General features: G+C 51.1%; 4 protein-coding genes across 4 annotated transcripts; all 4 read right to left on the bottom strand.

The window, feature by feature from the left end:
- Window positions 1-98: 98 nt before the first annotated feature.
- On the bottom strand, window positions 99-6092 carry LOC310881535 (protocadherin beta-15-like). The gene has a single exon (XM_083798975.1). The coding sequence runs from the start codon at window positions 3764-3766 to the stop codon at window positions 1325-1327; it is 2442 nt and encodes an 813-aa protein (XP_083655101.1). The 5' UTR covers window positions 3767-6092; the 3' UTR covers window positions 99-1324.
- Window positions 6093-6205: 113 nt separating this feature from the next.
- LOC310881537 (protocadherin beta-15-like) lies at window positions 6206-10044 on the bottom strand. The gene has a single exon (XM_083798977.1). The coding sequence runs from the start codon at window positions 9809-9811 to the stop codon at window positions 7370-7372; it is 2442 nt and encodes an 813-aa protein (XP_083655103.1). The 5' UTR covers window positions 9812-10044; the 3' UTR covers window positions 6206-7369.
- Window positions 10045-11833: 1789 nt separating this feature from the next.
- On the bottom strand, window positions 11834-15600 carry LOC310881540 (protocadherin beta-15-like). Its single transcript, XM_083798980.1, has one exon. It carries the CDS (start codon window positions 15453-15455, stop codon window positions 13020-13022), a length of 2436 nt encoding a protein of 811 aa, XP_083655106.1. The 5' UTR covers window positions 15456-15600; the 3' UTR covers window positions 11834-13019.
- A 59-nt stretch (window positions 15601-15659) lies between these two features.
- LOC310881532 (protocadherin beta-15-like) lies at window positions 15660-23405 on the bottom strand. Its single transcript, XM_083798972.1, has 2 exons — window positions 18190-23405; window positions 15660-16214 (listed from the first exon to the last, which is right to left on the bottom strand). Exon 1 carries the CDS (start codon window positions 23258-23260, stop codon window positions 20819-20821), a length of 2442 nt encoding a protein of 813 aa, XP_083655098.1. The 5' UTR covers window positions 23261-23405; the 3' UTR covers window positions 15660-16214; window positions 18190-20818.
- Window positions 23406-24991: the final 1586 nt, after the last annotated feature.

The following is a 24991-nucleotide window of genomic DNA, read 5'->3' as shown; positions in this document are numbered from 1 at the left end:
GTACAAATATATATAATACATAAAAAAGTACCCAGACTTTAGAGAAACCCTGGATCCTTTACAGAGCTTTCCTGCAAAGAACACTACTACAAAGACTCTCCACAACAGCATCCTTTTTCTTGCCAGAATGGCACTCAGGCATTCATTTCATTTCATTTCATTTCATTTCATTTCATTTCATTTCATTTATTTCATTTCATTTCATTTCATTTCATTTCACTTTTACATACAAGGGTATACCAGCATAAAAATGATACAGTGTATAATGCAGCACAACAGAACATGATGGTGTTTATGTATCCAATCCCATATCACATTCTTTCCAACAACCCATTGTTACAGGTTGGGTGTCAGTCCTTCTTAAGGGGAATTGGTAAGACAATGTTTAAATAGGCAGCCAAAGGAGAAAGGGAAAAAGGAAAAAATTAAGCATTCTAACAAAAATCTGGAAAACCATACCATGATAGCACTTCACTGCAATTGAGGAACTGCGGTAAGCAAGAATGAAAACAATGATACAAAAATGGATATTCCTTTTTAAAGTCTATCTTTGTTCTGCCTTGTAGACAAAGGTCCTATGAGACAATGCATCAAGATGCCTTGCTATACACCCAAACACAACTATCATGGTCAAAGCTCTGTATACTTAGAGTCTGCGCCGGAATCTTTAGTGCTGCTATAGTTTTGAGTCAATCCCAAGCAGATGGACCACTGCAAAGTCTGGCTCTGCACATTTTTGCTGTGTCCTGGAGAGGATGAGACGGCGGAACTCTGTATAAAACATGGTTCATGCCAACCAAGGTGGAAGACCACACAGTGCAAAAACACTTGGTGCTCACGTCTCACACAGAGAGATCCAGGACTCAGCAAAGAAAGAGAGGAGCACTTGCACTTCAGTGAAACACAGGGCTAAAGCCTTCCTTAATTTGCAGACAAGAGAGAAGGGCTATACTGCACTGTCATCTGCCCAACCATTGTGTTTCAGCACAGAATAAAACAGGGTGACAGTTAAGGTTTTTCCTAATGACAAGCACTTAGCCAGGGAGTCTCCATCAAACCTTACTCATGAAGCACTTTGGAGAACTCAGTATTAGATCTGAAACACATCATTGCATGAGGAGAAAGGCCTTAGTTCTCTTATATTTTTTTATTTCTAATCTTTTTAGAGGGATGAAGAAAAACACACATCTGACTTAGTGTTAGAGGGTCACTTGTGAAGTCAATTACAAATGCAGATTTAATCTCCAGGGAACAAGACTGAATATCATAAGCCAGATCCCTTCCACCTCCAAGGCATGAAGCCTTTCACTGCGTGGACTCAGACCTAGTTAAAGGGAAGCCCATTAAAGTGTCCAACAGATGGTGGACCAGAGATGTCCAAGGCTCCATCCCCCATGGAGTTAGGGACTGGTGGGAAATCCTCCGTGTCATCAACACCCCTGCCTGTGCCAGAGTGCTGTGGTGGCAGGTTGGGGAGGATGGGCCTCAGGAACTTGAACTCGCTGTTGCCCGAGCCTGTGGTGAGGTTGATCTCGTAGCAATAGGTGTGGGGCAGGGTCCCAGCAGCAGCCCCATCAGCCAGACTGCTCTGCAAGTTGCCTGGGCCATACAGCACGTGCCCTCCTTTCAGATCCTTTCTCTTGCACACCTTGCAAGCAACAAAGGCTGAGACAGATGTGAGGAAGAGGACGGAGACAAAGACCAGTGAAATGATTAAATAGATTGTCAGGGAGCTGTCTTCATCCTGCACGGCCACCTCCTGCTGTGGCAGGTGTTCCTGCAAGATGCCGTTGAGGAGTAGTACACTCAGTGCTGCAGTGGCCGACAGTGGTGGCCTCCCATTGTCACGCACCAGCACTTCAAGCTTCTGCTTCATGGCATCCCTCTCTGTCACTGGCCTCCTCAGCCGCACCTCTCCATTTTGGGTACCCACAGCAAACAGCCCAGGATCTGTGGCCCTTAGAAGGTGGAAGGAAAGCCACGAGTTCTGACCAGAGTCGGCATCAACGGCCACCACTTTGGTGACCAGGTCCCCCACCTTGGACGAGGCTGGCACAAGCTCACTCGATGGTGGGCTGCTGTCCTGAGCAGGGTGCAACACCACTGGGGCATTGTCGTTCTCGTCCACCACGACGAGGCGGACAGTGACGTTGGTGCTGAGGGGAGGGGACCCCGCATCGGTGGCACTCACCAGCACCTCAAGCTGCCTCACCTGCTCATAGTCCAGTGGACGCAGCACAAACACATGTCCGTTCTCTGAGTTCACGGAGATGCAGGAGCAGAGGTCCTGCTCTGTGGGTTGCACTGGCCCCAGGGAATAGATCACCTTGGCATTGGGTCCTGCGTCTGAGTCCACTGCACTGACAGCCCCAACAAGCACTGCAGGGATATTGTTCTCTCGCACATACATGGTATACGATGTCTGGTTGAAGACAGGAGCATTGTCGTTGACATCGGAGATGTCCACCGTGAAGGTCTGGGTGGTGGTGAGAGGAGGAGAACCTGCATCTGCCACTGTGATGACCAGAAGGTACTGAGCTGTCTCCTCCCGGTCCAATGTGCTCACGGTCACCAGCTCATAGTAATTCTTATAGGCTGGCCTCAGGGAGAAGGAGAGCTGGTCTTCAAGGGCACAGGTGATCTCCCCATTCACACCAGAATCCCGGTCTCTCACAGCAAAGAGGGCGACCACTGTTCCAGGCTCTGCATTCTCAGGGAGGGGGCTGCTGAAGGAACTGACCACCAGCTCCGGTGCATTGTCATTCACATCCACCACCTCCACCAAAACCTTGCAGAGTGCTGAGAGGCCCCCACCATCAGTCGCCCTCACAATGAGCTCATATCTCTGTGTGGCCTCGAAGTCCAGGGGCTTTGTGACTCGAATTTCACCACTCATGGGATCAATTGTGAAAGGCAACTGGCTGTCCCCAAGAACATTGCTGAACCTGTAGGAGATGTCACCATTCAGTCCCACATCTGGATCCATTGCAACAATGCTGAGAATCACAGAACCTATTGGGGCATTTTCCAAAACACGTCCAATGTAATGCTTCTGTGTGAAGGTGGGAGCATTGTCATTTACATCTAGAACTATGATGTGAATTTGGGTGGTCCCGCTCCTAGGTGGAGAGCCACCGTCTGTAGCAATGAGACTGAAAAGCAACTCTGAATGTGCCTCTCTGTCCAGTGTTTGATCTAAGACCAAGTCGACATACTTCTCATCGTCACTGTGAGTCCCGAAAGAGACACTAAAATATTCGTTCTCAGGAGCGATGCTGTAAGCCTGGATGCTGTTGCTGCCAACGTCCAGGTCCTGAGCTGCCTCCACGGGGAAACGTGAGCCAGGGTCGCCCCTTTCCGGGATCTGAAAAGTGACTCGTTCCTCGGGAAAGACCGGCGAGTGGTCGTTGACGTCCTCCACGGCCACCTCGACCCGAAAGAACTGCAGCGGGTTTTCGAGCAGGAGCTCGAAGGCGAGCGTGCAGGTAAGCGAGCGGCCGCACATCTCCTCGCGATCGAGCCGCTCCGCCAGGACGAGGCGGCCGGTGGCGCGCTCTAAGCGAAAGTGTTGCCGGCCGGCCGGTGAGGCAATGCGTGCCCGGCGAGCCGAGAGCTGCGCCGGGGTCAGCCCCGCGTCCTCCGCCACGTTGGCCACCACGGAGCCGCTCTCCCCCTCCTCGGCTACGGAGTAGCGGATGGGCTCGCAGCGAACGCGCGGCACGCACAGCAAAGCACACAGACAAAGCACTTGCCTTGCAGACGCCATGGCGGGGCGGCGGACACCCTCCGTCTGCCGCAGTCCTCCGCGGGAAGCGGCGCCCGGCAGCAGCGCGGCGGGGCGGGCGGGCGCCCTCCCTCGCGGCCTCCCTCTCTCCCTCTCGCCGAGGCCGGCTGGCGGCCCGCAGCGCGGCCGTCCGGGACCGCCAGCGGCTGCTGCGCTGTTCGGCGCGGAGGACCGCTCGCCGCCGCCTCCCGGCTGCGCTGCTCCGCGTTGTACTGGGCTCGGCTCCTCCCGGCTCGCAGCCGCTCGCCGCCGCCTTGGCCAGGAGCACCACCCTGCGGCCCGCGGCGGGACTGCTCCGGGACGGGACGCGCTCCTGGCCGCCGACTCTCAGCCTTGGCCAAACGCCGGCGTGCTCACAGAGCTTGCCTGCAAACAACATCGCTACAAGGACTCTCCCAACAGCAGCAGCCTTTTTATTGTGGCAGGAATTGCGCTCGGGGGTTCTTTCCAGGTCACCTTTAGAGGAAAGCGTGTCCTGCTTGACGGTCATGCGGCTTATGAATGCAGTGCAAAGCAGCCTGAGCTTTTCCAATTGTTCAGTGCCATACCACCGTTGTTCCAATAACCTGTTCTTCTGCAGGTGGTGACAGTCCTTCTTCAGGGGAATAGGTAACACAATGCTCAAACACAACTCATACAGGAAAAGGGACAAAAGGAGTATGAAATCTTTCTAAAACTATGGAATTAATACCATTAAAACTCATGTCATGACTGCTCTCTCGTCAGATGGAGAACCTACAGGAAATGGGAAGGAGAATGATGGGATAAAACTGGGAGACCGTATTTGTCTAGGGACAGAGTCGTCATTCACTTACCTTAGAATCCAGGGAAACAGAAGTTCACAGTACTTTATATTTACACTCATTCCCAGCATCATGAGTGCTTCTAGAGCTTTGAGGCAATCCCCAAGAGACAGCCAACCATCCTTTTCTAAACCACAGGGATCTCTGACTGTGCACGTTATTTCCATCCCCTGGAGATGACAGCACTCAGTCTAAGCACCTCTCTTGCTTGCCAAGCTGGAGGAGCACACATCACAAATACACACAGCGCCCACACATCTCAGGCAGGGAGATCCAGGACCCAGCTAAGAAAGAGAGCAGCACTTGTGCTGCATTGATACACAGGACTCACACCATCCTTTCCCTGCTGACATGGGGGCATGGCTAAAGTGCAATACATGAGCGTGACTTGCTTTGCTTTTAATGAAGGATGGCCAAGCTGCATTGGCGTGAGAATGATCTTTGTCTGCCCAATCTCACCCTTGTGTTACATCCCAGAAAAAGGACAGGATGAGGTCCACATCGTTCCCTAACAAGCAGGACAAAGAATTTAAGGAGCCAAAGAACTTAACGAGACAAAGAACTTCACAAGCCAATTTAAAGAGCCAAACCTTACTAATGAAGCACTTCAGAAAAGATACTGTCCGAGATGAAACATACTGCCTGAAGGATGGAAACTTTAGTTTCTTGCTTTTTATTGTATTTTTTTTAATTTATTTATTTTGGAGCAGTGAAGAAAAACATACATCTGACTTCCTGTTAGAGGGTCATTTGTGAGGCCAATTACAAGTGCAAATTTACTCTCCAGGAAAAAAAACAAAAACCTAAGTGTCATGAGCTAGATCCCTTCCAACTCTAAAACAGTAGACAGGGTCTGGCATCACCGGTGGTGAACAGAGGGGAAGGATGACTTCCCCTGACCAGCACAAGATAGTCTGTTGACCTGCTCACGATACTCTGCTGATGCAACCTGTGACATCATTAGCCTTCTTTATGAGAAGGGCATGCTGCTGGCTCAGGTTCAACTTGGTGTCAACTGGGACCCTCAGGGCCTTTTCCACCATCTGTTTTCCTGGAACATGTGATTGTTCCTGCTCACTAAAGGACTTTGCACCTCTCCTTGAGGAATGCCATGAGGCCCCTGTCAGCCCTTTTCTCCTGGTTCTTTCAATGACAGCAACACCCTTTGCTGTAGCCAACACTGACACCTCCTCCCCACACACTCCCATTTTATGGCACCTGCCAGCTTACAAGGGGTTACACTCTGTCCCATCATCAAGACTATTTATAAGGATGGTAAACAGGAATGCAAACACTGTTGACCCATGATGTACACCAAGATTTCCTGGCATCCAACCAGACTTTGTGCTACTGATCATCACCCTTCCGGGCCCAGCTGCTCCACCACTTCTTATGCTCCGTGCTCACAAGACCAGCAAGAGGCGTTCTGGCAAAACCCTAGAACCCACTCTTTCCCTCCAGGCACCAGTGGCCACATCTCATGGTAACGGATACGTACCCCCATTACAATACCTCAGTCAAGGAACCATGTAATAAAAAAACCCTCCCAGAATTTGGAAAAATAAAAATGGGTGCTTTACAGAGCTTTCCTGGAAATAATATTACTACAAAGACTCTCTCCTCAACAGCATCCTTTTTATTGCCAGAATGGCACACGGGCACTCATTTTATTCCATATTTACAGACAAGGATATCCTGGATTAAAAATGATACAGTGTATAACGCAGCACAATAGAACATGAGGGTGTTTAAATATCCAGTCCAATAACAACTTCTTTCCAACAACCCATTGTTATAGGTTGGGTGTCAGTCCTTCTTAAGGGGAATTGGTAAGACAATGTTTAAATAGGCAGCCAAAGGAGAAAGGGAAAAAAGGAAAATTTAAGCATTCTAATGAAAACCTGGAAAAATATGCCATGATAGCAATTCACTGCAATTGAGGAGCCGCGGTAAGCAAGAATGAAAACAATGATACCAAGATGAGTTTCCCTTTTGAAAGTTTATCTTGGTTCCACCTGCAGACAAAGGTCCTCTGAGGCAATGTGTCGACTTGAATTTCAATCCACCCAAACACAATGATCACGGTCAAAGCCCTGTATAATTACCGTCTATGTTGGAATACTTAGTGCTGCTATAGTTTCGAGTCAATCCCAAGCAGATGGACAACTGCAAAGTCTGGCTCTGCACATTTTTGCTGTGCCGACGTTAAGATGACATGGCGGAACTCAGTACAAAGCATGCTTCCTGCCAGTCGAAAGGGAAGACAATGCAGTGCAAAAACAAATGGTGCTCAAGTCTCACAAAGAGACACAGGATTCAGCAAAGAAAGAGAGTAGCACTTGCATCACAGTGAAACACAGGGCTAATGCTTTTCCTGCCTTGCAGACAAGGGAGAAGGGCTATACTGCCCTGTCATCTACCCAACCACAACATTGTGTTTCAGCACAGAATAAAACAGGGTGACAGCCAAGGTATTGCCTAATGAAAAGCACTTAGCCAGGGAACCTGGATAAAATATTCCTCATGAAGCAGTTTGGAAAAGCCAATATCAGAGCTGAAACATATCATTGCATGAGGAGAAAGGCCATAGTTTTCTCATATTTTTTTATTTTTAATCTTTTTGGAAGGGTGAAGAAAAACATATATCTGACTTAGTGTTAGAGGGTCAGTTGTAAAGTCAATTACAAATGCAGATTTAATCTCCAGGAAACAAGACTGAATATCATAAGCCAGATCCCTTCCAGCTCCAAGGCATGAAGCCTTTCACTGCGTGGACTCAGACCTAGTTAAAGGGAAGCCCATTAAAGTGTCCAACAGATGGTGGACTAGAGATGTCCAGGGCTCCATCCCCCATGGAGTTAGGGACTGGTGGGAAATCCTCTGTGTCATCAAAACCCCTGCCTGTGCCAGAGTGCTGTGGCGGCAGGCTCGGGAGGATGGGCCTCAGGAACTTGAACTCGCTGTTGCCCGAGCCTGTGGTGAGGTTGATCTCGTAGCAATAGGCGTGGGGCAGGGTCCCAGCAGCAGCCCCATCAGCCAGACTGCTCTGCAAGTTGCCTGTGCCATACAGCACATGCCCTCCTTTCAGCTCCTTTCTCTTGCACACCTTGCAAGCAACAAAGGCTGAGACAGATGTGAGGAAGAGGACGGAGACAAAGACCAGTGAAATGATTAAATAGATTGTCAGGGAGCTGTCTTCATCCTGCACAGCCACCTCCTGCTGTGGCAGGTGTTCCTGTGAGAGGCTGTTGAGGAGGAGTACGCTCAGTGCTGCAGTGGCTGACAGTGGTGGCCTCCCATTGTCACGCACCAGCACTTCAAGCTTCTGCTTCATGGCATCCCTCTCTGTCACTGGCCTCCTCAGACGTACCTCCCCATTTTGGGTACCCACAGCAAACAGCCCAGGGTCTGTGGCCCTTAGAAGGTGGAAGGAAAGCCACGAGTTCTGACCAGAGTCGGCATCAACGGCCACCACTTTGGTGACCAGGTCCCCCACCTTGGACGAGGCTGGCACCACCTCACTGGATGGTGGGCTGCTGTCCTGAGCAGGGTGCAACACCAGTGGGGCATTGTCGTTCTCGTCCACCACGAGGAGGCGGACAGTAACGTTGGTGCTGAGGGGAGGGGACCCCGCATCGGTGGCACTCACCAGCACCTCAAGCTGCCTCACCTGCTCATAGTCCAGTGAACGCAGCACAAACACATGCCCGTTCTCTGAGTTCACGGAGATGCAGGAGCAGGGGTCCTGCTCTGTGGGGTGCACAGGCCCCAGGGAATAGATCACCTTGGCATTGGGTCCTGCATCTGAGTCCACTGCACTGACAGCCCCAACAAGCACTGCAGGGATATTGTTCTCTCGCACATACATGGTGTATGATGTCTGGTTGAAGACAGGGGCATTGTCATTGACATCGGAGATGTCCACCGTGAAGGTCTGGGTGGTGGTGAGAGGAGGAGAACCTGTGTCTTCCGCTGTGGCGACCAGAAGGTACTGAGCTGTCTCCTCCCGGTCCAATGTGCTCACGGTCACCAGCTCATAGTAATTCTTATAGGCTGGCCTCAGGGAGAAGGAGAGCTGGTCTTCAAGGGCACAGGTGATCTCCCCATTCACACCAGAATCCCGGTCTCTCACAGCAAAGAGGGCGACCACTGTTCCAGGCTCTGCATTCTCAGGGAGGGGGCTGCTGAAGGAACTGACCACCACCTCTGGTGCATTGTCATTCACATCCGCCACCTCCACCAACACCTTGCAGAGTGCCGAGAGGCCCCCACCATCAGTTGCCCGCACACTGAGCTCATATTTCTGTGTGGCCTCAAAATCCAGGGGCTTTGTGACTCGGATTTCCCCACTCATGGCGTCAATTGTGAAAGGCAAGTGGCTGTCCCCAAGAACATTGCTGAACCTGTAGGAGATGTCACCATTAAGTCCCACGTCTGGATCTGTGGCTACAACTCTGAGAACCACAGAGCCCGCTGGGGCACTTTCCAATACCTGACCAACATACACGTCCTGAGTAAAGATGGGAGCATTGTCATTTGCGTCCAGAACTACGATGTGGATTTGGGTGGTCCCGCTCCTAGGTGGAGAGCCACCGTCTGTAGCAATGAGACTGAAAAGCAACTCTGGCTGCTCCTCTCTGTCTAGAGGCTTTTCCAATACAAGTTCGACATGCATGTCTACCTCACTCCGTTTCCGAATAGAAACACTGAAGTACTCGTTCTCGGGAGCGATGTTGTAAGTTTGGATGCTGTTGCTGCCAACGTCCAGGTCCTGAGCCGCTTCCACGGGGAATCGCGAGCCAGGATCGCTGGTTTCGGGGATCTGAAAAGTGACTCGTTCCTCGGGAAAGACCGGCGAGTGGTCGTTGACGTCCTCCACGGCCACCTCGACCCGAAAGAACTGCAGCGGGTTTTCGAGCAGGAGCTCGAAGGCGAGCGTGCAGGTAAGCGAGCGGCCGCACATCTCCTCGCGATCGAGCCGCTCCGCCAGGACGAGGCGGCCGGTGGCGCGCTCTAAGCGAAAGTGTTGCCGGCCGGCCGGTGAGGCAATGCGTGCCCGGCGAGCCGAGAGCTGCGCCGGGGTCAGCCCCGCGTCCTCCGCCACGTTGGCCACCACGGAGCCGCTCTCCCCCTCCTCGGCTACGGAGTAGCGGATGGGCTCGCAGCGAACGCGCGGCACGCACAGCAAAGCACACAGACAAAGCACTTGCCTTGCAGACGCCATGGCGGGGCGGCGGACACCCTCCGTCTGCCGCAGTCCTCCGCGGGAAGCGGCGCCCGGCAGCAGCGCGGCGGGGCGGGCGGGCGCCCTCCCTCGCGGCCTCCCTCTCTCCCTCTCGCCGAGGCCGGCTGGCGGCCCGCAGCGCGGCCGTCCGGGACCGCCAGCGGCTGCTGCGCTGTTCGGCGCGGAGGACCGCTCGCCGCCGCCTCCCGGCTGCGCTGCTCCGCGTTGTACTGGGCTCGGCTCCTCCCGGCTCGCAGCCGCTCGCCGCCGCCTTGGCCAGGAGCACCACCCTGCGGCCCGCGGCGGGACTGCTCCGGGACGGGACGCGCTCCTGGCCGCCGTCTCTCAGCCCTTGCCAAACGCCGGCGTGCTCACAGAGCTTGCCTGCAATCAACATCGCTACAAGGACTCTCCCAACAGCAGCAGCCTTTTTATTGTGGCAGGAATTGCGCTCGGGTGTTCTTTCCAGGTCACCTTTACAGGAAAGCGTGTCCTGCTTGACGGTCATGCGGCTTATGAATGCAGTGCAAAGCAGCCTGAGCTTTTCCATTTGTCCAGTGCCATACCACCGTTGTTCCAATAACCTGTTCTTCTTCCTGTGGTGACAGTCCTTCTTCAGGGGAATAGGTAACACAATGCTCCAACACAGCTCATACAGGAAAAGAGAAAGGGAAAAAGGAGTATGAAATCTTTCTAAAACTATGGAATTAATACCATTAAAACTCATGTCATGACTGCTCTCTCGTCAGATGGAGAACCTACAGGAAATGGGAAGGAGAATGATGGGAGAAAATTGGGAGACCGTATTTGTCTAGGGACAGAGTCGTCATTCACTTACCTTAGAATCCAGGGAAACAGAAGTTCACAGTACTTTATATTTACACTCATTCCCAGCATCATGAGTGCTTCTAGAGCTTTGAGGCAATCCCCAAGAGACAGCCAACCATCCTTTTCTAAACCAAAGGGATCTCTGACTCTGCACGTTATTTCCATCCCCTGGAGATGACAGCACTCAGTCTAAGCACCTCTCTTGCTTGCCAAGCTGGAGGAGCACACATCACAAATACACACAGCGCCCACACATCTCAGGCAGGGAGATCCAGGACCCAGCTAAGAAAGAGAGCAGCACTTGTGCTGCATTGATACACAGGACTCACACCATCCTTTCCCTGCTGACATGGGGGCATGGCTAAAGTGCATTACATGAGTGTGACTTGCTTTGCTTTTAATGAAGGATGGCCAAGCTGCATTGGCATGAGAATGATCTTTGTCTGCCCAATCTCACCCTTGTGTTACATCCCAGAAAAAGGACAGGATGGGGTCCACATCGTTCCCTAACAAGGAGAACAAAGAATTTAAGGAGCCAAAGAATTTAACGAGACAAAGAACTTCATGAGCCAATTTAAAGAGCCAAACCTTACTAATGAAAAACTTCAGAAAAGATACTGTCCGAGATGAAACATACTGCCTGAAGGATGGAAACTTTAGTTTCTTGCTTTTTGTTGTATTTGTTTTAATTTATTTATTTTGGAGCAGTGAAGAAAAACATAAATCTGACTTCCTGTTAGAGGGTCATTTGTGAGGCCAATTACAAGTGCAAATTTACTCTCCAGGAAAAAAAACAAAAACAAAAACAAAAAAAAACACCTAAGTGTCATGAGCTAGATCCCTTCCAACTCTAAAACAGTAGACAGGGTCTGGCATGACCGGTGGTGAACAGAGGGGAAGGATGACTTCCCCTGACCAGCACAAGATAGTCTGTTGACCTGCTCACGATACTCTGCTGATGCAACCTGAGACATCATTAGCCTTCTTTACGGCAAGGGCATGCTGCTGGCTCAGGTTCAACTTGGTGTCAACTGGGACCCTCAGGGCCTTTTCCACCAGGCACCAGTGGCCGCCTCTCATGGTAACGGATACGTACCCCCATTACAATACCTCAATCAAGGAACCATGTAATAAAAAACCCTCCCAGAATTTGGAAAAATAAAAATGGGTGCTTTACAGAGCTTTCCTGGAAATAATATTACTACAAAGACTCTCTCCTCAACAGCATCCTTTTTATTGCCAGAATGGCACACGGGCACTCATTTTATTCCATATTTACAGACAAGGATATCCTGGATTAAAAATGATACAGTGTATAACGCAGCACAACAGAACATGAGGGTGTTTAAATATCCAGTCCAATAACAACTTCCTTCCAACAACCCATTGTTATAGGTTGGGTGTCAGTCCTTCTTAAGGGGAATTGGTAAGACAATGTTTAAATAGGCAGCCAAAGGAGAAAGGGAAAAAAGGAAAATTTAAGCATTCTAATGAAAACCTGGAAAAATATGCCATGATAGCAATTCACTGCAATTGAGGAGCCGCGGTAAGCAAGAATGAAAACAATGATACCAAGATGAGTTTCCCTTTTGAAAGTTTATCTTGGTTCCACCTGCAGACAAAGGTCCTCTGAGGCAATGTGTCGACTTGAATTTCAATCCACCCAAACACAATGATCACGGTCAAAGCCCTGTATAATTACCGTCTATGTTGGAATACTTAGTGCTGCTATAGTTTCGAGTCAATCCCAAGCAGATGGACAACTGCAAAGTCTGGCCCTGCATGTTTTTACTTTGCCGTGGTTAAGATGAGACTGTGGAACTCAGTACAAAGCATGCTTCTTGCCAATGGAGGTGGAAGAAAATGCAGTACAAAAATACATGGTGCTCACATGTCTCACACAGAGAGATCCAGGACTCAGCAAAGACAGTAGCACTTGCATCGCAGTGAAACACAGGGCTAATGCTTTTCTTGCCTTGCAGAAAAGGCAGGAGGGCTATACTGCACTGTCATCTGCCCAACCACAACATTGTGTTTCAGCACAGAATAAAACAGGGTGACAGTCAAGGTTTTCCCTAATTAAAAGCACTTAGCCAGGGAGTCTGGAACAAACGTTACTCATGAAGCATTTTGGAAAAGCCAATATCAGAGCTGAATCATATCATTGCATGAGGAGAAAGGCCATAGTTTTCTTATATTTTTCTTATTTTTAATCTTTTTGGAAGGGTGAAGAAAAACATATATCTGACTTAGTGTTAGAGGGTCAGTTGTAAAGTCAATTACAAATGCAGATTTAATCTCCAGGAAACAAGACTGTGTGTCATGAGCCAGATCCCTTCCAGCTCCAAGGCATGAAGCCTTTCACTGCGTGGACTCAGACCTAGTTAAAGGGAAGCCCATTAAAGTGTCCAACAGATGGTGGACTAGAGATGTCCAGGGCTCCATCCCCCATGGAGTTAGGGACTGGTGGGAAATCCTCTGTGTCATCAAAACCCCTGCCTGTGCCAGAGTGCTGTGGTGGCAGGCTCGGGAGGATGGGCCTCAGGAACTTGAACTCGCTGTTGCCCGAGCCTGTGGTGAGGTTGATCTCGTAGCAATAGGCGTGGGGCAGGGTCCCAGTAGCAGCCCCATCAGCCAGACTGCTCTGCAAGTTGCCCGTGCCATACAGCACATGCCCTCCTTTCAGCTCCTTTCTCTTGCACACCTTGCAAGCAACAAAGGCTGAGACAGATGTGAGGAACAGGAGGGAGACAAAGACCAGTGAAATGATTAAATAGATTGTCAGGGAGCTGTCTTCATCCTGCACAGCCACCTCCTGCTGTGGCAGGTGTTCCTGTGAGAGGCCGTTGAGGAAGAGTACACTCAGCACTGCAGTGGCCGACAGTGGTGGCCTCCCATTGTCACGCACCAGCACTTCAAGCTTCTGCTTCATGGCATCCCTCTCTGTCACTGGCCTCCTCAGCCGTACCTCCCCATTTTGGGTACCCACAGCAAACAGCCCAGGGTCTGTGGCCTTTAGAAGGTGGAAGGAAAGCCACGAGTTCTGACCAGAGTCGGCATCAACGGCCACCACTTTGGTGACCAGGTCCCCCACCTCGGACGAGGCTGGCACCACCTCACTGGATGGTGGGCTGCTGTCCTGAGCAGGGTGCAACACCACTGGGGCATTGTCGTTCTCATCCACCACGAGGAGGCGGACAGTGACGTTGGTGCTGAGGGGAGGGGACCCCACATCGGTGGCACTCACCAGCACCTCAAGCTGCCTCACCTGCTCATAGTCCAGTGAACGCAGCACAAACACATGCCCGTTCTCTGAGTTCACGGAGACACAGGAGCAGGGATCCCGCTCTGCAGGTGGTACAGGTCCCAGGGAATAGATCACCTTGGCATTGGGTCCTGCGTCTGAGTCCACTGCACTGACAGCCCCAACAAGCACTGCAGGGATATTGTTCTCTCGCACATACATGGTGTATGATGTCTGGTTGAAGACAGGGGCATTGTCATTGACATCGGAGATGTCCACCGTGAAGGTCTGGGTGGTGGTGAGAGGAGGAGAACCTGCGTCTTCCGCTGTGATGACCAGAAGGTACTGAGCTGTCTCCTCCCGGTCCAATGTGCTCACGGTCACCAGCTCATAGTAATTCTTATAGGCTGGCCTCAGGGAGAAGGAGAGCTGGTCTTCAAGGGCACAGGTGATCTCCCCATTCACACCAGAATCCCGGTCTCTCACGGCAAATACAGCTACCAGTGTCCCAGGCAGTGCGTTCTCAGGGATGTGGCTGCTGAAGGAACTGACCATAAGCTCTGGTGCATTGTCATTCACATCCATCACCTCCACCACTACATTGCACATGCCTGAGAGGCCCCCACCATCAGTTGCCAGCACACTGAGCTCATGTTTCTGTGTGGTCTCAAAATCCAGGGGCTTTGTGACTCGGATTTCACCACTCCTGGTGTCAATTGTGAAAGGCAAGTGGCTTTCACTGACTGCTTGGCTGAACCTGTAGGAGATGTCACCATTAAGTCCCACGTCTGCATCTGTGGCTACCACTCTGAGAACCACAGAGCCCGCTGGGGCACTTTCCAAAACCTGACCAACATACACGTCCTGAGTAAAGATGGGAGCATTGTCATTTACATCCAGAACTACGATGTGGATTTGGGCACTACCGCTCCTAGGTGGAGAGCCACCGTCTGTAGCAATTAGACTGAAAAGCAACTCTGGCTGCTCCTCTCTGTCTAGAGGGTTTTCCAAAACCAATTCGATGAGCTTATTTCTTGGATGCTTAAAAGAGACACTGAAGTACTCATTCTCAGGAGCGATGGTGTAAGTTTGGATGGTGTTGCTGCCAACGTCCAGGTCCTGAGCTGCCTCCACGGGAAAACGTGAGCCTGGGTCGCCCCTTTCCGGGATCTGAAAAGTGACTCGTTCCTCGGGAAAGACCGGCGAGTGGTCGTTGACGTCCTCCACGGCCACCTCGACCCGAAAGAACTGCAGCGGGTTTTCGAGCAGGAGCTCGAAGGCGAGCGTGCAGGTAAGCGAGCGGCCGCACAGCTCCTCGCGATCGAGCCGCTCCGCCAGGACGAGGCGGCCGGTGGCGCGCTCTAAGCGAAAGTGTTGCCGGCCGGCCGGTGAGGCAATGCGTGCCCGGCGAGCCGAGAGCTGCGCCGGGGTCAGCCCCGCGTCCTCCGCCACGTTGGCCACCACGGAGCCGCTCTCCCCCTCCTCGGCTACGGAGTAGCGGATGGGCTCGCAGCGAACGCGCGGCACGCACAGCAAAGCACACAGACAAAGCACTTGCCTTGCAGACGCCATGGCGGGGCGGCGGACACCCTCCGTCTGCCGCAGTCCTCCGCGGGAAGCGGCGCCCGGCAGCAGCGCGGCGGGGCGGGCGGGCGCCCTCCCTCGCGGCCTCCCTCTCTCCCTCTCGCCGAGGCCGGCTGGCGGCCCGCAGCGCGGCCGTCCGGGACCGCCAGCGGCTGCTGCGCTGTTCGGCGCGGAGGACCGCTCGCCGCCGCCTCCCGGCTGCGCTGCTCCGCGTTGTACTGGGCTCGGCTCCTCCCGGCTCGCAGCCGCTCGCCGCCGCCTTGGCCAGGAGCACCACCCTGCGGCCCGCGGCGGGACTGCTCCGGGACGGGACGCGCTCCTGGCCGCCGACTCTCAGCCTTGGCCAAACGCCGGCGTGCTCACAGAGCTTGCCTGCAATCAACATCGCTACAAGGACTCTCCCAACAGCAGCAGCCTTTTTATTGTGGCAGGAATTGCGCTCGGGTGTTCTTTCCATGTCACCTTTACAGGTAAGCGTGTCCTGCTTGTCGGTCATGCGGCTTACGACTGCAGCGCAAAGCAGCGTGAGCTTTTCCAATTGTTCAGTGCCATACCAACGTCGTTCCAACAACGTGTTCACCTGTTCTTCTTCCTGTGGTGGCAGTCCTTCTTCAGGGGAATAGGTAACACAATTCTCCAACACAGCTCATACAGGAAAAGGGAAAAGGAGAACGAGTGCTTTCTAAAATCATGGAATTAAAACCTCGAAAAATCATGTCAGGACTGCACTCTCGTGTCATGGAGAACCTACAGGAAATTGGAAGAAAAATAATGGGATAAAACTGGGAGACTGTATTTACATTTGTCTAGGGAAAGAGTCGTCGTTCATTTACCTTAGAATCCAGGGAAACAAAAGTTCACAGTGCGTTATATTTACTGTCAATCCCAGCGTCGTGAATGCTTCTAGAGCTTTGAGGCAATCCCCAAGAGACAGCCAACCCTCTTTTTCTAAACCACAGGGATCTCTAGCTGTGCACCTTATTTCTGACTCATTGAGGTAACAGCACTCAGTCCAAGCACCTCTCTTGCTGGCCAAGCTGGAGGAACACACATCACAAATACACACAGGGCCCTTGCATCTCAGACAGGGAGATCGAGGACCCAGCTAAGAAAGAGAGCAGCACTCGTGTTGCATTGACACACAGGACTCACACCGTCCTTTCCCTGCTGGCATGGGGACATGGCTAAAGTGCATTACATTAGCTTGACTGTCTTTGCTTTTAAGGAAGGATGGCCAAGCTGCTTTGCCATGAGAATGATCTTTACCCAATCTCACCCTTGTGTTACATTCCAGAAAAAGGACATGGTGGGGTTCAACAGTGCTCCCTAACAAGCAGGATAAAGAATTTAAGGAGCCATAGAATTTAACGACACAAAGAACTTAACGAGCTAATTTAAAGAGCCAAGCCCTACTAATGAAGCACTTCAGAAAAGATACTGTCCGAGATGAAACATATCATTGCCTGAAAGACATAGACTTCAGTTTCTTTCTTTTTATTGTATTTTTTAAAATTTATTTATTTTCGAACGGTGAAGAAAACCATACATCTGACTTCTCAGAAGGTCGTTTGCGAGGCCAATTACAAGTGCAAATTTACTCTCCAGGAAAAAAAAAACCAACCAACCAAACAAACAAACAAAAAAACCTAAGTGTCATTAGCTAGATCCCTTCCAGCTCTAAAACCCTAGTCAGAGTCTGGCATTACCGGTGGTGGTCAGAGTGGAAGGATGACTTCCCCTGACCAGCACAAGATACTCCATTGATCGCTCACGATACTCTGCTGATGCAACCTGAGACATCATTAGCCTTCTTTATGGCAAGGGCATGCTGCTGGCTCAGGTTTAACTGGGTGTCCAATGGGACCCTCAGCGCCTTTTCCACCAGGCTGTTTTCCTGGAACATGGGATTGTTCCTGCTCACTAAAGGACTTTGCACCTCTCCTTGAGGTATTCCGTGAGGGTCCTGACAACCCATTTCTCCAGGTTCTCCAGGTCCTTTCAATGACAGCAACACCATCTGCTGTAGCCAACACTTCCCTACCCCGCCCCCACACCTGTTTTACAGCACCTGCTGACTTTCAGGGGGTACACTGTCCCATCATCGAGGTTATTTTTAAGGATGTTAAACAGGAATGCAAATACTGTTGACCCACGGCATACACCAATATTTTCGGGGATCCATATGGACTTTGTGCCACTGATCACCACTCTTCTGGGCCCAGCTGCTCAGCCATTTCTTATGCTCAGTGCTCACAAGGCCCACAGGAAACCTTCCAGCAAATCCCCGGTACCTACTCTCATCTTCCAGGCAGTAGCGGCCACACATCCAGGTAGGGGACACATGCACCCATAACAATACCTCAATTAAAGAACCCCCCCAAAAATAAATAAGTAATTCCCAGTTGTAGAAAAAAAAAAGAAAAGGATTATTTACAGAGCTTTCCTGCAAAGAACATTACTACAAAAACTTTCTTCACAACAGCATTGTTGTGGTTTAACCCGGCTGGCAGCTAAACACCACACAGCCGTTCGCTCACCCTCCCCCCTCCCTCTCTGGGATGGGGGAGAGAAACGGGAAAGTGAAGCCTGTGAGTTGAGATAAAGACAGTTTATTAAGACAGGAAAATAATAATAACAATAATAATAATAATAGTGATAATGGTAATAGTATTAACAATAATAATGTGTAAGAAAACAAGTGATGCACAATGCAATTGCTCACCACCCGCTGACCGATGCCCAGCCTATTCCCGAGCAGCCGGCTCCCCCACCCCGGCCAGCCACCCCTATATATTGTTTAGCATGACGTCAGATGGTATGGAATACCCCTTTGGCCAGTTTGGGTCAGCTGTCCTGGGTCTGTCCCCTCCCAGCTCCTGCTGCACCCCCAGCCTGCTCGCTGGCAGGACAGAGCAAGAAGCCGAAAAGTCCTTGGCCTGGTGTAAACACTGCTCTGCAACAATTAAAACATCAGCATGTTATCAGCGCTCTTCTCATCCTAATCCAAAACATAGCACCCTACCAGCTACTATGAGCTACTTAACTCTGTCCTAACTGGAACCAGGACAAGCATCATTTTATTGCCAGTACTTCGCAAAGAGCAACCCCAGTTCATGAAAAACTTCAGAAAAGACAATATAAGAGCTTAAACATATAATTCCCTGAAGGACAGAGACTTTAGTTTCTTTCATTTCATTTATTTCTTTATTTTTATTTTGAGGGGAGAAAAAAATTACCTTTTGTTAACGTTAGAGGGTCATATGCAAGGCAAGTTACGAGTGGACATTGACTCTGCAGGAAACAAGGGTAAGTGTCATGAGCTAGATCCCTTCCAGCTCTCAAATGCTAGATAGGTTTTGGCCTCACCATCTGTGAACAGAGGGGAAGGAAGACTTCCCTTGACCTCCTCAAGATACTCCCTTGACCAGCTCACAGTATTCTGCTGGTGCAACCTATAGACATTGTTAGCCTTCTTTATGGCAAGGCCATGCTTTTGGATCAAGTTCAACTTGTCTCCACAGGACCCCTAGGCCTTTTACAGAAGGCTGCTCTTCTGGAACACGGGATTGTTCCTCCCCAAGAGAAGGACTTTGCACCTCTCCTTGTGGAATTCCATGAGGCTCCTGTCAGCCCTTTTCTCCTGGTTCTTTCAATGACAGCAACACCCTTTGCTGTAGCCAACACTGACACCTCCTCCCCACACACTCCCATTTTATGGCACCTGCCAGCTTACAAGGGGTTACACTCTGTCCCATCATCAAGACTATTTATAAGGATGGTAAACAGGAATGCAAACACTGTTGACCCATGATGTACACCAAGATTTCCTGGCATCCAACAGGACTTTGTGCTACTGATCATCACCCTTCCGGGCCCAGCTGCACAGCCACTTCTTATGCTCAGTGCTCACAAGACCAAGCAAAGGTGTTCTAGCAAATCCCTAGTACCCACTCTTTCCCTCCAGGCACCAGTGGCCGCATCTCATGGTAATGGATACGTACCCCCATTACAAAACCTCAATCAAGGAACCATATAATAATAAACCCCTCCCAGAATTTGGAAAACTAAAAATGGGTGCTTTACAGAGCTTTCCTGCAAAGAACACTACTATAAAGACTCTCTCCACAACAGCATCCTTTTTATTGCCAGAATGGCACTCAGGCATTCATTTCATTTCATTTCATTTCATTTCATTTCATTTCATTTCATTTCATTTCATTTCATTTCATTTCATTTCACTTTTACATACAAGGGTATACCAGCATAAAAATGATACAGTGTATAATGCAGCACAACAGAACATGATGGTATTTATGTATCCACTCCCATATCACCTTCCTTCCAACAACCCATTGCTATAAATTGGGTGTCAGTCCTTCTTAAGGGGAATTGGTAAGACAATGTTTAAATAGGCAGCCAAAGGAGAAAGGGAAAAAAGGAAAACTTAAGCATTCCAACAAAAATGTGGAGAACCATACCATGATAGCACTTCACTGCAATTGAGGAACTGCGGTAAGCAAGAATGAAAACAATGATACAAAAAAGGATATTCCTTTTTAAAGTCTATCTTTGTTCTGCCTTGTAGACAAAGGTCCTATGAGGCAATGCGTCAAGATGCCTTGCTATACACCCAAACACAACTATCATGGTCAAAGCTCTGTATACTTAGAGTCTGTGCCGGAATCTTTAGTGCTGCTATAGTTTTGAGTCAATCCCAAGCAGATGGACCACTGCAAAGTCTGGCTCTGCACATTTTTGCTGTGTCCTGGAGAGGATGAGACGGTGGAACTCTGTATAAAACACGGTTCATGCCAACCAAGGTGGAAGACCACACAGTGCAAAAACACTTGGTGCTCACATGGCTCACAGAGAGAGATCCAGGACTCAGCAAAGAAAGAGAGGAGCACTTGCATCGCAGTGAAACACAGGGCTAATGCCTTTCTTACCTTGCAGACAAGGGAAAAGGGCTATACTGCACTCTCATCTGCCCAAACTCAACCACTGTGTTTCAGCACACAATAAGACAGGGTGATTGTCAAGGTTTTTCCTAATGACAAGCACTTAGCCAGGGAGTCTCCATCAAACCTTACTCATGAAGCACTTTGGAGAACTCAGTATTAGATCTGCAACACATCATTGCACGAGGAGAAAGGCCTTAGTTCTCTTATATTTTTTTATTTCTAATCTTTTTAGAGGGATGAAGAAAAACACATATCTGACTTAATGTTAGAGGGTCACTTGTGAAGTCAATTACAAATGCAGATTTAATCTCCAGGAAACAAGACTGAATATCATAAATCAGATCCCTTCCAGCTCCAAGGCATGAAGCCTTTCACTGCGTGGACTCAGACCTAGTTAAAAGGAAGCCCATTAAAGTGTCCAACAGATGGTGGACTAGAGATGTCCAGGGCTCCATCCCCCATGGAGTTAGGGACTGGTGGGAAATCCTCTGTGTCATCAAAACCCCTGCCTGTGCCAGAGTGCTGTGGTGGCAGGCTGGGGAGGATGGGCCTCAGGAACTTGAACTCGCTGTTGCCCGAGCCCGTGGTGAGGTTGATCTCGTAGCAATAGGCATGGGGCAGGGTCCCAGCAGCAGCCCCATCAGCCAGACTGCTCTGCAAGTTGCCTGTGCTATACAGCACGTGCCCTCTTTTCAGCTCCTTTCCCTTGCACACCTTGCAAGCAACAAAGGCTGTGACAGATGTGAGGAACAGGAGGGAGACAAAGACCAGTGAAATGATCAAATAGATTGTCAGGGAGCTGTCTTCATCCTGCACGGCCACCTCCTGCTGTGGCAGATGTTCCTGCGAGAGGCCGTTGAGGAGGAGTACACTCAGTGCTGCAGTGGCTGACAGTGGTGGCCTCCCATTGTCACGCACCAGCACTTCAAGCTTCTGCTTCATGGCATCCCTCTCTGTCACTGGCCTCCTCAGCCGTATCTCCCCATTTTGGGTACCCACGGTAAACAGCCCAGGATCTGTGGCCCTTAGAAGGTGGAAGGAAAGCCACGAGTTCTGACCAGAGTCGGCATCAATGGCCACCACTTTGGTGACCAGGTCCCCCACCTCAGACGAGGCTGGCACCAGCTCACTCGATGGCGGGCTGCTGTCCTGAGCAGGGTGCAACACCACTGGGGCATTGTCGTTCTCGTCCACCACGAGGAGGCGGACGGTGACATTGGTGCTGAGGGGAGGGGATCCCCCATCAGTAGCACTCACCAGCACCTCAAGCTGCCTCACCTGCTCATAGTCCAGTGGACGCAGCACAAACACATGTCCGTTCTCTGAGTTCACGGAGACACAGGAGCAGGAGTCCCACTCTGTGGGGTGCACAGGGCTCAGGGAATAGATCACCTTGGCATTGGGTCCTGCGTCTGAGTCCACTGCACTGACAGCCCCAACAAGCACTGCAGGGATATTGTTCTCTCGCACATACATGGTATACGATGTTTGGTTGAAGACAGGGGCATTGTCATTGACATCGGAGATGTCCACTGTGAAGGTCTGGGTGGTGGTGAGAGGAGGAGAACCTGAATCTGCCGCTGTGATGACCAGAAGGTACTGAGCTGTCTGCTCCCGGTCCAATGTGCTCACAGTCACCAGCTCATAGTAATTCTTATAGGCTGGCCTCAGGGAGAAGGAGAGCTGGTCTTCAAGGGCACAGGTGATCTCCCCATTCACACCAGAATCCCGGTCTCTCACAGCAAAGAGGGCAACCACTGTTCCAGGCTCTGCATTCTCAGGGAGGGGGCTGCTGAAGGAACTGACCACCAGCTCCGGTGTATTGTCATTCACATCCACCACCTCCACCAACACCTTGCAGAGTGCCGAGAGGCCCCCACCATCAGTTGCCCTCACACTGAGGTCATATCTCTGTGTGGCCTCGAAGTCCAGGGGCTTTGCGACTCGAATTTCACGACTCATGGCATCAATTGAGAAAGGCAACTGGCTGTCCCCAAGAACATTGCTGAACCTGTAGGAGATGTCACCATTCAGTCCCACATCTGGATCCATTGCAACAACGCTGAGAATCACAGAACCTATTGGGGCATTTTCCAAAACACGTCCAATGTAATGCTTCTGTGTGAAGGTGGGAGCATTGTCATTTACATCTAGAACCACGATGTGTATTTGGGTGGTCCCGCTCCTAGGTGGAGAGCCACCGTCTGTAGCAATGAGACTGAAAAGCAACTCCGAATGTGCCTCTCTGTCCAGTGTTTGATCTAAGACCAAGTCGACATACTTGTCATCCTCACTGTGAGTCCCGAAAGAGACACTAAAATATTCGTTCTCATGAGCAATGGTGTAAGCCTGGATGCTGTTGCTGCCAACGTCCAGGTCCTGAGCCGCTTCCACGGGGAATTGCGAGCCAGGATCGCTGGTTTCCAGGATCTGAAAAGTGACTCGTTCCTCGGGAAAGACCGGCGAGTGGTCGTTGACGTCCTCCACGGCCACCTCGACCCGAAAGAACTGCAGCGGGTTTTCGAGCAGGAGTTCGAAGGCGAGCGTGCAGGTAAGCGAGCGGCCGCACAGCTCCTCGCGATCGAGCCGCTCCGCCAGGACGAGGCGGCCGGTGGCGCGCTCTAAGCGAAAGTGTTGCCGGCCGGCCGGTGAGGCAATGCGTGCCCGGCGAGCCGAGAGCTGCGCCGGGGTCAGCCCCGCGTCCTCCGCCACGTTGGCCACCACGGAGCCGCTCTCCCCCTCCTCGGCTACGGAGTAGCGGATGGGCTCGCAGCGAACGCGCGGCACGCACAGCAAAGCACACAGACAAAGCACTTGCCTTGCAGACGCCATGGCGGGGCGGCGGACACCCTCCGTCTGCCGCAGTCCTCCGCGGGAAGCGGCGCCCGGCAGCAGCGCGGCGGGGCGGGCGGGCGCCCTCCCTCGCGGCCTCCCTCTCTCCCTCTCGCCGAGGCCGGCTGGCGGCCCGCAGCGCGGCCGTCCGGGACCGCCAGCGGCTGCTGCGCTGTTCGGCGCGGAGGACCGCTCGCCGCCGCCTCCCGGCTGCGCTGCTCCGCGTTGTACTGGGCTCGGCTCCTCCCGGCTCGCAGCCGCTCGCCGCCGCCTTGGCCAGGAGCACCACCCTGCGGCCCGCGGCGGGACTGCTCCGGGACGGGACGCGCTCCTGGCCGCCGTCTCTCAGCCCTTGCCAAACGCCGGCGTGCTCACAGAGCTTGCCTGCAAACAACATCGCTACAAGGACTCTCCCAACAGCAGCAGCCTTTTTATTGTGGCAGGAATTGCGCTCGGGTGTTCTTTCCAGGTCCCCTTTACAGGAAAGCGTGTCCTGCTTGACGGTCATGCGGCTTATGAATGCAGTGCAAAGCAGCCTGAGCTTTTCCATTTGTCCAGTGCCATACCACCGTTGTTCCAATAACCTGTTCTACTTCCTGTGTTGACAGTCCTTCTTCAGGGGAATAGGTAACACAATGCTCCAACACAGCTCATACAGGAAAAGAGAAAGGGAAAAAGGAGTATGAAATCTTTCTAAAACTATGGAATTAAAACCTCGAAAAATCATGTCAGGACTGCACTCTCGTCAGAGGGAGAACCTACAGGAAATGGGAAGGAGCATGATGGGATAAAACTGGGAGACCGTATTTGTCTAGGGACAGAGTCGTCATTCATTTACCTTAGAATCCAGGGAAACAGAAGTTCACAGTGCTTTATATTTACACTCATTCCCAGCATCATGAGTGCTTCTAGAGCTTTGAGGCAATCCCCAAGAGACAGCCAACCATCCTTTTCTAAACCACAGGGATCTCTGGTTGTGCACATTTTTTCTGTCCCCTGGAGATGACAGCACTCAGTCTAAGCACCTCTCTTGCTGGCCAAGCTGGAGGAGTACACATCACAAATGCACACAGGGCCCTTGCATCTCAGACAGGGAGATCGAGGACCCAGCTAAGAAAGAGAGCAGCACTTGTGCTGCATTGACACACAGGACTCACACCATCCTTTCCCTGCTGACATGGGGGCATGGCTAAAGTGCATTACATGAGCGTGACTTGCTTTGCTTTTCAGGCCGGATGGCCAAGCGCCATTGGCGTGAGAAGGATCTTTGTCTGCCCAATATCACCCTTGTGTTACATCCCAGAAAAAGGACAGGATGAGGTCCACATCGTTCCCTAACAAGCAGGACAAAGAATTTAAGGAGCCAAAGAATTTAAGGAGCCTTAGTACTTAATGAGCCAATATAAAGAGCTAAACCCTACTAATGAGGGACTTTAGAAAAGACCCTGACTGAGCTGAAACACTTCATTTCCTGAAGGTCGAGGACCTTAGTTTCTTTCATTTTATGTAAATCTTTTATTTATTTTGGACAGGTGAAGGAAAACAACATCTGATGTAGGGTTAGAGAATCATTTACAAGGCCAATTACAAGCGCAAACTGTGTCTCAAGGAAACAAGGCTAAGTGTCATGAGCTAGATCCCTTCCAGCTCTAAAACACTAGACAGGGTTTGGCCTCACCTGTGGTGAACAGAGGGGAAGGAGGACTTCCCTTTGTGCTGCTCGAGATACTC

This window comes from Anser anser, assembly GCF_964211835.1.
Source record: "Anser anser genome assembly, chromosome: 14".
Lineage (NCBI taxonomy): Eukaryota > Metazoa > Chordata > Aves > Anseriformes > Anatidae > Anser > Anser anser.
The sequence above is the reverse complement of the archived record's forward strand: the minus strand, read 5'-3'. Positions and strand labels throughout refer to the sequence as shown.

What these genes read in the sequence shown, in the direction of transcription:
- LOC310881535 (XM_083798975.1), bottom strand. Translation starts at nt 3,766, where the DNA reads ATGGCGTCTGCAAGGCAAGTGCTTTGTCTGTGTGCTTTGCTGTGCGTG.
- LOC310881540 (XM_083798980.1), bottom strand. Translation starts at nt 15,455, where the DNA reads ATGGCGTCTGCAAGGCAAGTGCTTTGTCTGTGTGCTTTGCTGTGCGTG.
- LOC310881532 (XM_083798972.1), bottom strand. Translation starts at nt 23,260, where the DNA reads ATGGCGTCTGCAAGGCAAGTGCTTTGTCTGTGTGCTTTGCTGTGCGTG.
- LOC310881537 (XM_083798977.1), bottom strand. Translation starts at nt 9,811, where the DNA reads ATGGCGTCTGCAAGGCAAGTGCTTTGTCTGTGTGCTTTGCTGTGCGTG.